We start from the raw sequence: 13,275 nt of genomic DNA, 5'->3' as shown, positions 1-13,275 counted from the left end.
TATTATGCTTTCATTTTAAGGGCCGAACAGCTGACAAGAACACATAATGGAAAAATCTCAAAATCCCACATACTGTTATTTCCCCAAGAGGCCAGACAAGGTGGGTGTCAAGTAATTGTTTTTTCATTCATTTCCACTTTTTTCAAATCTATTAGAGAACATCAGGAACATTTTTTCTACGCCCTCTCTCAAAACTTGAGAAGCATACTGCAAGCTCCCTTTAATCACAAAGAACAAGCTGAAGTGAAAAAACAAAAAAACAAAAACAAAAACAAAACAAAAACAAAACAAACAAAAAAAAACCAAAAAAAAAAACAAACAAAAAAAACCAACCCACCAACAAAAAACCCCCCACCTCTTATCAGCTGCAGTGGTGCAGTTATAAGATATAACTAGGAACTGACAAAAAGAAAATTACCTTCTTTGAGACTAACCTTAACCCCAACCCTAACCCTGACAGATTTAAAGAAACTGCACAGAGAATCACATGGGAAAAGCTTTATAAAAATATTCCTGCAGTGGAAAGAGGTTAGAAAGGAAAAGCCACTGTTTCAGTGCTTTTGCCACTATCACCCACCTCTTCAAAATCAATCTGTAAAATGTATATTTAGAATTTTTTGATTAATAGTGAATTAATCTAACTAGTTACAAATAGTTTATTCAAGAACCATTGCCTCAAGTGTTTCTTATATTAATAAATCAGAACACGGATGACAGCAGTTTAAACAGTGTACATTGAGATTTATTAGAACAAGCACTAATAGCAGCAGTGTACAGAGTGATGGAGACAATGTACTGTATGCACTGAACAATAGTAATTATACAATTGCACTTCTTCAGAGATCTATTAGAAAATGCTTTTCAGTAAACAGTTTCCCAAATCTAGCATTGTTTGGATTTGCCTCTGAGGAAAAAAAAATTACAAAAAATATGCTTTATCTTTTTTTTTTTTTTTTTTTTCTTTTGGTAAGGCATTAGCAACATTCATTGGCAGGCTACACAAGTCATTTGTACATGCATTATCCAATTACACTGCAACAGGTAAAATAGCATCATGTTTCCTCAAAAATTAGAATTGTGTGTATGTTTCGGACACAATATCCTGGAAAATCAGACTTAGCCTGAAGGAAACAGATGACATCTTTTGTTACATTTTAGAGCACAACAAAAACTATAGCATAGCCAAATTCACTTTTTATTTCCTACCAGAAGCTGTAGGACCTCCTTCAGTTGAAGCTGGTATTATGGGTATCGTGTATACCACATACGTTACTGGAATAAAGTCTTTATTTTTATTTCTTGTTTTCTATTCCCCCCACAACCACCTCCCTGAATCATGTGGCCAAAGGATGCTCAACTGTAATCAACATTAACTACTGAGTGAGCTTGGGTTTTATTGCATGAGAGGTAGTCAGAGTGAGGCCTCATCTGCTCTCGGGATTACTACAACGGTACGTTCAAAACCAACTTACGAGTGCAAAGACACAGAATAAGTGGCGCAGCTGCATAACATGGAAACCTAAAACTGTTTTATTACTGCTCTTCTCTGGCTACGTTTAATCTCAGAAGTAGCCAGAGAACTCAAAAGGCCAAAAGAAAGCTATTCTATGTATGTGCTAAAGCCTAGATGGAGAGAGGCACTTTCTCACATTCATCCTTTTCCAGGCTAAGATTAAGAGCATGCTCTTAGTCTGCCACCCCCTGTTCCACAAATCAGAACGATCAGACTCCTTTTTTTGACTGGCATACAGTACTAGCAGCCCTCAGCTCTGGGCTGGCACCATCCTGGGGAAGGTATCGGGAAACAGGAACAGGGATTGCAAATATTCTTACAATTAAGCTTGCCAGAATGAGACATAATATGAGGAATTATGTACTGTTCTTTATTCCAAATGTCATACCTAATTGAGCTTTGCAGAGACATGAAGTTAACTTGCTTTTGAAAACTAGAAGCTCCAGAATAAGGTTCCAAAATGCAAGAGAGTCAAAGGAAAGTCAAATATATTGCTCGGAGTGGCAAGCAGTCAAACTGACTGTACTTCACACATTTTATCATCCACAACACCGTGCACATGTTCAAAATTAAGCTTAAGGGCAACTATTTGAATACATAGGCTTGACTGCACAGTAGGCCTACAGCTGAGATAGATTTGGGCAGCTAGATCATCCACTCACCTGGAAGCTCACTGGGTTCAAAGGGGAACGGAGTACCAACAGCAGCTCAGCCTCTGCGTAGGTGATCATTTGTTCCAGCATGTAGGAATTAGAAATCAAGTGCTACAAAACCCAGGGTAACCAGGTAAGCCGGTACATGGTTTCCTTAGGAATGTCACTGTAATGTGTTTTTATTTGAACTTAAGCATCTACATCTTTTAAGCTGATTTAAATGAGAACTGTTTGCAATGTTAATGCTAAGTACATTGATGCCTGTGTAACGTCAGAGTCCAAGCAGATGGAGTAGGAAAAAATCTAATGTGCGTTGCTGATTAAATCCTGCAGCGAAATAAAAGTCTATAGATTTGGAATACGCAAATTACATGCTTTCTGTATTGCTCCTCAGCTGCTCATGTTTACTAACCATAAGCAATAAAATTGCTTTTACAGCATAATCAGCCCATATTTGGAATCAGAATCAATAAGACATAAAGAAGAATCATCATGAAGACATCCCGAACTTGTGAATAGTCAAGAACAGACGAATGCATTTGCAGGAAATCAATCAAGAACAATTAATAGTATTTTTCATGTTAAATTAATGAATGTACTTTGGTACAAAGGACCAAACTTACGCTTTGAAAAACTGCGATACTATAAGGAGCTTGTATAATTTTGACTACAAATATCTGCAAATTAATTTTCTATTACTTGGAGTTATTTAGAAATTATGGTACTGATTTTTTTTTTTTTCCCAGTATCCTATTCTTCATCATCTCATAATGGAAGTCCACTGCAAACTTTTGAGTATAAAACTGGGAAGGCTGCATGTGAGGTTTAATACTGAAGTACTCAAAAAACAATGCATTCTGCAACATTTGGGTAGCTAGGTACATAAATGCTTCTCACTGTCTTTCTTTCCCTTAAGTAAATTTTTTCTATTGCTTTCAAGCACAGAAAAAAATGTATCTGGTGCATCTAAGAACTCAGACCCTTTCTCATTGCAGTCTGTTATTTCCCTTTAAAACAGACATTATCTATCCACTACTCAAAAATAGCACTGGCTCTATAAGTTATACTTCTAAAAAGTAACCTTTTGACTTTAAATTCATCTTAAAAACCACAAAGCAAATTTTTGTTTGCCTTTGTACCTGACATAATAACATAATCACAGTAGAAAGGCTCTGAGGATCTCCTTTTACAGGTAAGCTACCCAAAGAGATGTACAAGGAATCAACAGATATAGTTTGTTTTGCTTGGTTTTTTTTTTTTTTTTTTTTTTTTCAGAATGAGCACATGGATACTGTCAATCAGTAAAGAATGATCTTTTAGCTGTTTAAGTTCTGACATTTTGGCCTGCTAAGGAATTGGCACAGAGCAATCTACCACCTGAAAGGTTGTTAAAAGCAAAAAAGCTCAGTAAGGCAGTATAAAAATGACAACTAATCTAAACCTTACTCTTCTAATGGCATTCTCAGAATCTGAGCAAGGTAATAATATTAGCATTAATGACATTTCATATGTGTGCGCATGGGATCTAGTCACACCAAAGAAAGTGTCACATTATTCCCAGTCTATATTAGCTTTGTGCAAAAGTGAGGTAAAATACAGAATTCTTTGCTGTTAAAATACTGAGAAGTTATAAATCACCAGTTAATTACACAAAGAAAAGTAGATAGAGACACAGAGAAGAGTCTTGCTACTGGTTGCAAAAAATAAAATATACATAAAAGATCTATCATAGTAGTGCTGAACTATTATAATAATCTTTCTTGATACCACAGTACTTTCATTTTATGATGGTTTTTCATGTGCTAAATAAAAGTAACCCTTCAGACAATCTAGCGGTAATAGATAAAGAACAGGTAGTTTGCTATGCAATTCTGGGGAAGAAAAATATTTCAGACATCAGATGCTGGCAACTTACTTATTTTACAGTAAATAACAGACACAAATCCATATACAAAGAAGAATCCCACCGGAAAAGCCCGCTGATAATTATTTTTTGGCCTGAGGGTGAAATTTTGGTGGTCCACCCTGAGAAGTGGACATTTAGCATAACATGAACAACACCCTTCATGTCTGCAGAATTCCAAACACCGTTTACTTTTCAAAACTCAAATTCCATAGGATTAATTCTTAGTGTGGGAAAAAAATGTTTGAAAGTAAGTAGTCTAGAAATTATTAAAAAGGAGCAAGAACAATGTCTTTGCTAATTAGAAAGAAAACTCACTAAGGTAGAATTTGTCATTTTGCATTTTTGCCTGCATTCCAAAATACACTCATCAGCACTAAGTTTTTGCTCAGTCAGGCCTTCTCTGAGACTCAGCAGAAAATAAAATTTACTGCAATCTCAATTTGTTATACCGTATTTCAACTACTAAAGAATACCGGTAGCACTTTTAAAAAATAAATAAATAAACTTATTTTCTAACCTCAAATTGGAACGACAATTTTCAATCTTGACTTCAAGATAGGTGATAAAGTAATTTAAATACATTTATTGTGATCCAGTCTCAAAATATTTTATAAAATATTACGCAAACACAAGGATAATAGAAGATCTCATCTGTATTTCTTCCACATAGTTAATACGCTATCCTGAATTTTCCTTTCCCTGGAAAACACTGAGGATTAACCTTTATTCACTGTGTTAATGTTATTATAATATCCCTTGTTCAGGTGACTTTAACAAAGAAAGAGAGAGCATTCAGCACAGGACTACTAGACAAGAAATCTGAGTTTGCAGTCCTGACTCAGCCACTGATTACTCTTGGCAGACGTGACCACGCAACCCTTGGGACACAAGCACAATCCCAGCGAGAGATGCAATTTCAGAACAAGAGGCTGCGTGTGTTACTGCACTGACTGGCACCAGAGGCAAGTAGCTCAGTGAAGAACAGTTCTGGCTGAATATTTGCCGCTGTGTTCTGCTCTTGTAGAGCGCATAATTTTGATTCTCAGAGAATTTACCCACTTCTGAGTTCCTAAAGGAATTCCCTCACCTCTTCTCATTTTGCATGCCTGATGTTCTGGGCCAGCAACATTACATACTAGCATAAGATATTCTCTTTCATTAATGAAGACCACTAAAAGTAGCAGTCAATATGAAAATACATTTTAGTGTTTCATAGGAGACATCTGAATCATTGCTCCAGGAGTACCAATATGTAGCTTTACCATACTTCAATGAATTATTCATAGGTCAGAAAGAACCTGCTGATTATATCTTCAGATTATGTAACTCTTTCTTGTCCGTGTTACCAAGACATCTTCAGCCAAATGCTGGCTACAGTCATTTTTTATTTATAGGAGTAAAAACTTCCTTTCACCCATAAGCATTAATTCTGAGCAAATGTCTCCAATCTTCCTTTTTTTCACGCTGTCATGGATCAGTGGAAAGAAAAATGGTATTAAGATAACCAACCTGAAATGAATTCAGCAGCTCTGCTGACATTTTAATTCCTACAGGTTAGAAAACTTTGTTTTGTAACATCTAATACTGACAGAGCTTCTGTGACTAGTTTACCTTTCCTTTCTTTTCTGAGGCTCTTTTTCTGACAAACACTACAAGGAAAGTTAAAAAAAAAATTAGACATGATGAGTTTATAATGCCACAAAATTTGATAAAGGAGGAGGCTGGTATATAAAACACAAGTACATCAATATTACTTTTTAAACTTCCAAGAAAGTGTATAAAAATTCTTTTATGAAGATACTTTTCAGTTTAATGAAAGAAATATGTAATTTATATTAAAGCAAATGAATAAAGGTTCTACATACCCTAGTTTAAAAGTAAATAATGTATTTGAATTTTGCTTTTTGAATTTCTAGGATTCCTTACAATATATAATACAAAAACAAGATAAATTGCTGTAAATGTGCAATCTCTCTGACCTTACTCAAATTTGCAGCATTATCCTGGGTGCTAGACCCTGTTGTAATGGAGCTTATGGAGATACTCTCACCAGGAATAATCATACCCTTATTAATAAAGTCTAGATTCTTCCATGAAAAAACAACAACCCCCTCACCACGAAAAAGAAAAAGATCTTGCTTCATGAAAATACTGACTGGTACCTGAATTACCTAAAGGTAACCAGGAAAGGTGAAGTAGAAAATTATACTACTTTTTATACTAAATATACTTTGAAATTATCAATATATGCCCTGAAGTGTAAATTCAAGTTTTACACTGTTTTGATGACTGTTACTTAGTGACAGACAGAAAGAAAAAACAAGGTTGGTTTTTCAGCCCAGCAGCTGCCAAGGTAAGTGGTTATGACACAGCAAATGTCCGTAGCTCTCTCATGGGTCTGTGTATAACACAAGGTTACCAGTGAGGCCATTCCAGTGCTTCTGATACACTTTTGTTAATAATAATGTTATTCCCCCAGGTGGCCAAAACTCCCTAGCTTAACCCCTCCTAACATTCTAGCATATGAATGCAAATACACTCTTAGATGGACTAAATCTGAAAAACTCTCCTTTGCTTTAATTATGCAGCTCCATCATTACTAATGTAATCTAAAAATGTTCACTCCTCAGATTACAACTGCAGCCAACACACAGAAAACAGCTATTGTTTATTGCTGCACCAGACAATGCCTAAAATCCTGTAGAATAAGGAGAGCACACAAACCTTTGCTATACTAACAGGCTTTTACTCGTGAGAGAAAGTTTTGCAAAACAGAGAATGGAGATATTCAGCCCTCTTGTTGATTGTGCAATTGCAGATGAACCTCTCCTCCTCTCCAAGGCATTTCTAAAAATTCTGATTTTTTGAGGAGAAGCTCAGTGCAAGACTGCAATTGTGCTGGGCTCCACTGGTGAGAGCTGAGAAAATCCCATTCCCTCCGTGGGGAGCAGAGGACATGGCCCAGGTGCAGGGTGCTCACAGGTGCCCATGGGAGCAGGACCAGTGCTGGCTCCTAGTTTGCCTTAGGGTTTGTGTTGCTTGTTTCCATAAAGCACTGACAGTGCTCAGTAGGGAATGAAGGATCACATCCTTCACCACTGTGCCACGTTTACACACTGCAGGACTTGACATATGCCTGGCATGTGCTACTCACATAAAACCCACGGGTGCCACACAGGCTTATTCAGAGTCAGAAGCTCAAAAGGAGATAAAAGAACGGTAACATTATTTGTATTATGTAAAGACTACTATAGTGGGAATGGCACTTTTAAAGCCAAACACAAGAAAGTTTATTTCATGCCACTTACATATGTCTAAGATTAGAATGGGTGTCTAGATGACTTTTTAATCACAGTGATACTTCATGAAAATCAACTCCAATCATCTTTTCCTGTGAGATAAAAATTTTTAATATGGCAAAACTCTGCCATTTTGATAATACTAATCTAAAATAAGAATGAAGCTATTGAAATCTTTGTAAGACATTGCATTTGATGAAAATAGCTACTATTATCCTATCATATCCAAAGTACCAGAACAAGGAAGAAATTAAGGTACACTTTTAAAATATTAATAGAAAGTACAGCTCATTACTGTGAAACTAAAGCCTAAGTATTGTGTATTTTTATACAGAAGTGTTTGAGAAAACACAGGAGAAAAGCATGTCTTTGAAGCGAAAGAACTTCTTAAATTGCATAAAAATTTTTACATGTCAAATGATTTACACTAATTTTCAACACTTACCAAGCACATAGCAATTAAATCTACTGAGTTGGGTAGCATATTTCACGCCTTCCAAAAGGAAATACTGCCTGGATGAATGGAGTGAGTTGGGCTGAAAACTGCTTGAATCCCAGGCTTGAAGGGCACTCACTGCTCAGTGGTTTATGCCCTGCTGGCAGCCAGCAATGAGGACAGCCCCACAGGGGTGTTCTGTGGCCGTGTCAATCAGCACCTCACCAGTGACCTGGACAAGGACACAAGACTACATGATAACTAGTTCACAGATGACATCAGATTAGGAGGATGAGATGGCATACCAAGTGGCAAAGCTTCAACCAGAAGGACACTGCTCAGCTTGAGGAATGGGCCAGGAAACACTTCACAAGGTTCAAGAGAAGTGGAAAAGTCTGCTCCTGGAGCAGAAAAATCCCACATGCTGGGAAGTGATCTCTGAGCAGCAGGCCTGCAAAAGCCAGCAGGCATGTACAAAAGGTGCCAGGCTGCCAAACAGCCAGTGGTGCACTCTTTTTGCAGCATGGGACACTCAGTTCTGCACTACATGGGCCGGGGATGAGGAAAACTCACCATCCCCTCTAACTCATTGATGTGAAACGTAAAAATTATAGTTTGGATAGGAGCCCTCATACCTATCCACTTTAGAAACAGCACAAAATATTCCGTGATGTCTGCCAATGTTAGAGGAAAAATCAGTAATAGATTTTGCACAGAATACAGAGAATTCTGCACTACAAGAAACTGCTTTATGGTACATCTGCTTGTATTTTTTCATCTCTGATATAGACTGCAAATACCTTGTGTTGCATCATTTTGTGTCTTTTCTACTTACTAATTAACTAATTTAACATCCACTTGGCTTACAAAGTGCCTTCAGTAAAAAGATTTAGCATATAACAGATTTTCTAGATTTTAAAAATGTTACCATTATTTTTCTTTCAATGAGTTTCAAATAAACAGTTGTAAAAAACAATTCAGTGACAGCATTTTTAGTGTCCACCAGGTTTCATTTTGCATTGCAAATAATGGCATTCTCAGAGCACTGCCAGAATGCTGTAAAACTAAAGACCTTTTCTCTTTAAATTAAAGATTTGAGGACGTGAAGTTCTGTCCCAAAAATGTGCTTGCAGTCTTACACACATAATACTTCCTAATATCACGGTGAACTGCACACAAAGACTGGAGCAAAAGATGGGCAAATGTTTAATAGAGTTGGTTTTAAAGAAAACTACATAGAATAATTAATTGCTATTTTACACACAATGTGCCAGTTTGATTCCTAGTGTAGCATTATTAAAGCAAGTAGGATTACCTTAATCAAATATTATTTTAAAAACCAACTTTGATATATTTTCATTTTCTTATATTAACAATTGCAGAACTAAATTAAGAACAAATCAGACTAGGTTCAACTAGGAAAGAGAAAGATAACATTCTTTGGAAGAAATCCCATTAATCTATACAGGGATTTTTATACCAAATTTTTATAAAAATTTCATGACCATTCACAATTCATAAAAAGTCTACTTAATATTTCCTGTAGGTTTCCATTGTTCTTTCTGATAACAGAACTGTGTGAAGAAATTGGAACTCATTAGCAGCTAGTTACCCTGCTAGTTACTTTGCTATACAAGCAATAGGAAGAAAAAAAGAGTATTAAATAACCAAAGTAATCTCAGTTACGTAGGGATCTGACACTGAAAAAGGAAGAAGCAGGCTCAGAGCTGGGGATGTGTGGTAATGCACTGACAGCTGGTCAAGCAGCTCTGCTGGCAGCTCACATACCTATCTAGTAAGTTTATTTTTGGTCTCAGGACTGGAATCGATATTAAATAGAAAAATTTTATGTCATGTATGGGCAGAAAGGAATACAGAGTCTGTGCATGAAATCTAACCTTTCATCAGCAGTGGGACATATAACACGTGCATCAGTGGAAGACTAGACCACACCATATGGAATGTAGCTCTTATCTAATAAATTACTGGTTTTTCTTTTATTAAGATCTGCCCTCCTACTGTTTAATGTTTCGAGATTTCCAAATAGAAAGTGCCAAGTCTTCTCCCACTTATATTAACTGAGGCTTAGCAACACATAAGAGACTTTGTTTTTAATCAAAAAATACAGAACTACTTTATGAAATGCACAAAAGCTGTTTTGGCAACACAAGTAGAAGTTCTTAGCTATAACATGTGGGAGCCTCTGCCATACTCTCAAACATAAATTTCGATAGGAAAAGTGGATGGGAAAAAACCAGAGCCAGGAAAGTAAACAGTGTGTGAGGGAGAAAACAGTTGCATTTACAGCACTCTCCAGGGTCTGGAGAGAAGCCAGAGACCTTCCCATGAAATCTTTCTGTGCTTTTAACACTGTTGCAAAGCTTCGGGAGTTTCTAATTGTATAAACAGGTATGGGAAAATGAGATTCACTGAGAGGTCTATGTCCAGCCAGTACTAAATGTGATGACTGCATCTCAGCATCGGTCATTTAGAATATAAAATTTCTGACTAGCAACACATATGCATTTACCAAAATTGAAAATCGACCAGCTAGCAGTTTCTTTTCAGTCTGATTATACAGTCAGCATCCCAAAGCTAAAGCATGTACAGTAGATCTCATACCGCTGAAATACAGTTAAGATGTTTGGTTATCTTTTGATTTCAAATAATGCAGGTCTTCCAGTATTTATACTGTGATAAAATTCTAGAGCTTTAAAAATCTGCCCTTCACACAAGCCTAAGCATAGATATTTTAAAATTACTTAATGTACATATTAATGTTTTGTTAAGGCATGAACAATGGCATATGAATGGGAACAGCTTCCAGAAAAGCATATCTTTTTGACAAAGGCCAGTCCAAGCACATCACATCAAAGGACTAACCTGAAGCCAGAAATGACAGTGCTGTGACCCAAGAGTTTTTAACAAAAATAGTTGAAACAAAATGGATTTTTTTTCTCTTTTTCTTTCTTTTTTTTTTTCTTTTTTTCATTTAAATCTTATTACTCATAATGTCTGTTTAAAGCACCGGTTGCAGTTTTGCGCTTACCACCTCTTCCGAGTGACTTTGGATAACTCATCTGCTTCTTTATTTCTGAATTTTCAGTGTATGAAACTTTAAAAGGTTTCTGTTTCTTTTTTCTTGCTTTTTTTTTTTTATTTTTTTTTAAATAGATTTTAGTTTTGATGACTGCTGCAAAATTAGAAAGGTCCAGAAGTGGTCAGGGGCCTGGTCTAATGCACTTCCAAAAGTCCATTATAAAGATGAATATAAATGCGTATGATATGGTTTTTCCGTAGACCCACAAACCACGCTTAGCTATAAGAAACATATTGTGCATAGTTATTTTTTTTCTTCAGAGTGATATGTTTACTAGGCCTACATTCTCAGTTTACCAGAGTACAGGAATGTCTACTTTACTAAAGCCGGGATCCTTTCGCAGTTCCCAGTAGGTTTCATTGGTAACCCAGGCTTCTCTTTGATTAGCGTCGATAACTTTTCTGTAGAAAGGGAGAAAAAAGAAGAGAGAGAGAGAAAGAGACAAAAAAAAGTTTTGACCATAGATATTGTTCTTATGCAATATGAAATCAAATTCCACATTTATATGATCTAATCCAATATTAAATCAAATTTTGTATTTCTATAGGACACAAAAACAGTCAGGAATTTAAAACCAAAAATCAACCTTTACCTATATCAAAAGCAGAAGACAAAGAAAACAGCCAAGACTGAAAATCTGGTGTTCGATCTGTACAAGCAGATCTTAGAGCCACATAAAACCCCTTTGTCCACTACAGATTCTGATTATATGAAGGAGATTATCCAAGAGATACAGCTTGCAGAATGTAAGCCTCCAACCATTTGCGTTTTTGTCTCTGCATTTTGCTTATATTATGCTACAACAGCATCAAAAGCACATTCAGTCTTTTCACTTTTGATTCCCCATGTTAGCCATGAGGCTACTTGGCATGACTATCCCTTGTTTCAGAAGAACATAATTAAAAAACAGCCAACAACAAACAAAAAAACCCCCACCTTAATTCAAAAATAAATGCATTTTAAAGTGTATACATTTATATATACATGTTACAGATATATCCACGTATGATGCTGCTGTTCAGGTTGCACAGTATTACTTGTCTATGCAATGACTTTAAAAAAGCCCCTAGTTAAATCTTAGATCCTAATATTATACTTCTAATTCCATTTCAGTAGGAAGGCTTGTATAGCTGAGGCCCATTATGAGAAAATGATCGTTCAATTATGAAGCTTAACCATGTAAAAATTGCTTCAGAGGAGAAGGTATCAGATATCTTACTATCTTTCTTAAAACTGCAACTATCCACAGTTTCATGATTATTAGTCTGTGTTGGTGGTAATTCTTATAGTACTTCATCCAGTTACATGATAGAAAACAGAGACTTACTACTCAAATGAATAGACTCACTTAAAAAATTTGGGTACGTATTCAATGCCGTTTTCTTCCATGTACCGCCTCCGAGCTCTCTGGAGTTCCTCTATTCTTTGTTTCTCAGATGCTGCTGCTTCTACATTTCCTTCCTCCAGAAGCCTGTAGAAATAACAGCAGGCCCTGTAGCAATCACATAGTGTCTAGTCCAAGGGATTTTCCAGCACCAATCACAAAAGACAAGAAGAAGCCAAGCGTGTTGTCAGTGTTGTACTTTCAGATCCAGCCTGAGATGTGACTCCCCAGCTATGTGTACCTGACCCATAGCCTAAGGCACATGCTTTGTTCAGCAGCTTCAGTATATCACAAACACTGAAGGACTATGAACTGAGAATTTGGAGGGAATTGGTGTTGCTTCCATCCCTAGCAGAGGTCCATGGCATTTCAGAGCCTGCTTTCAGTTTGTCATGAGGAATCTGTCCCAAAGTGGCACTATAGCTCTACGGCATCAACAAGAAGCTTTCCAATTTCCCTCAGCTGAATTTGAGTGCAATACTATCTTCTCTACAAGCAGAATCCTCCACAGCTTAATTCAGACTGCAGTGAAGACACAGACAAAATACAAAACTCAGCCAAACCTGGCCTTGAGCTCATGAAATATTAAATGTATAAATAAGCATTCTTGCCTTTGATCTGGCCTGAATCGTGCATCTGTTGCAGGAAGAAGATCTTTCAGTAAAGGATCTAATTCATTAAGCTCAATAGCAAACCTTGTGAAGCCATAATAACGCTCATAATTGGTTGGCATGGAGCCTGAATACATAAGACAAAGAAAAAAACTTTTTAAGATATTACTCTAAATATGCAAGAGATTCCTTTATTTATAAACTTTTAACAGAAAATTAATTAATATATTTTACTCTTACAATTAAAAAGCATCAAAAGCTATTCTCTAGGTGAAACAAAATTCATTAAATATTAATATCAACTACTTATCCTGTAGAGATTGTAATTGCATTGTAATAGATTTATAACTTTATGATCTTCCTTCTATTTTAA

The 13,275-nt window shown here is 36.2% G+C and overlaps 1 protein-coding gene across 6 annotated transcripts in view; it reads right to left on the bottom strand.

Annotated features, from left to right (window-relative positions):
- Nucleotides 1–720: 720 nt before the first annotated feature.
- The window catches only part of OSBPL6 (oxysterol binding protein like 6), a 98,887-nt gene continuing 86,332 nt past the window's right edge, over nucleotides 721–13,275 (bottom strand). For all 6 annotated transcript variants that reach the window (XM_040069415.2, XM_040069418.1, XM_040069417.1 and 3 more), the window contains 3 exons: nucleotides 12,903–13,029; nucleotides 12,256–12,378; nucleotides 721–11,308 (listed from right to left, as the gene is read on the bottom strand). In XM_040069415.2, the coding sequence (XP_039925349.1) occupies nucleotides 11,200–11,308; nucleotides 12,256–12,378; nucleotides 12,903–13,029 (359 nt within the window). In that variant the 3' untranslated portion in view covers nucleotides 721–11,199. The remainder of the gene's footprint in view (nucleotides 11,309–12,255; nucleotides 12,379–12,902; nucleotides 13,030–13,275) is intronic.

This window comes from Hirundo rustica, chromosome 7 (assembly GCF_015227805.2).
Source record: "Hirundo rustica isolate bHirRus1 chromosome 7, bHirRus1.pri.v3, whole genome shotgun sequence".
Lineage (NCBI taxonomy): Eukaryota > Metazoa > Chordata > Aves > Passeriformes > Hirundinidae > Hirundo > Hirundo rustica.
The sequence above is the reverse complement of the archived record's forward strand: the minus strand, read 5'-3'. Positions and strand labels throughout refer to the sequence as shown.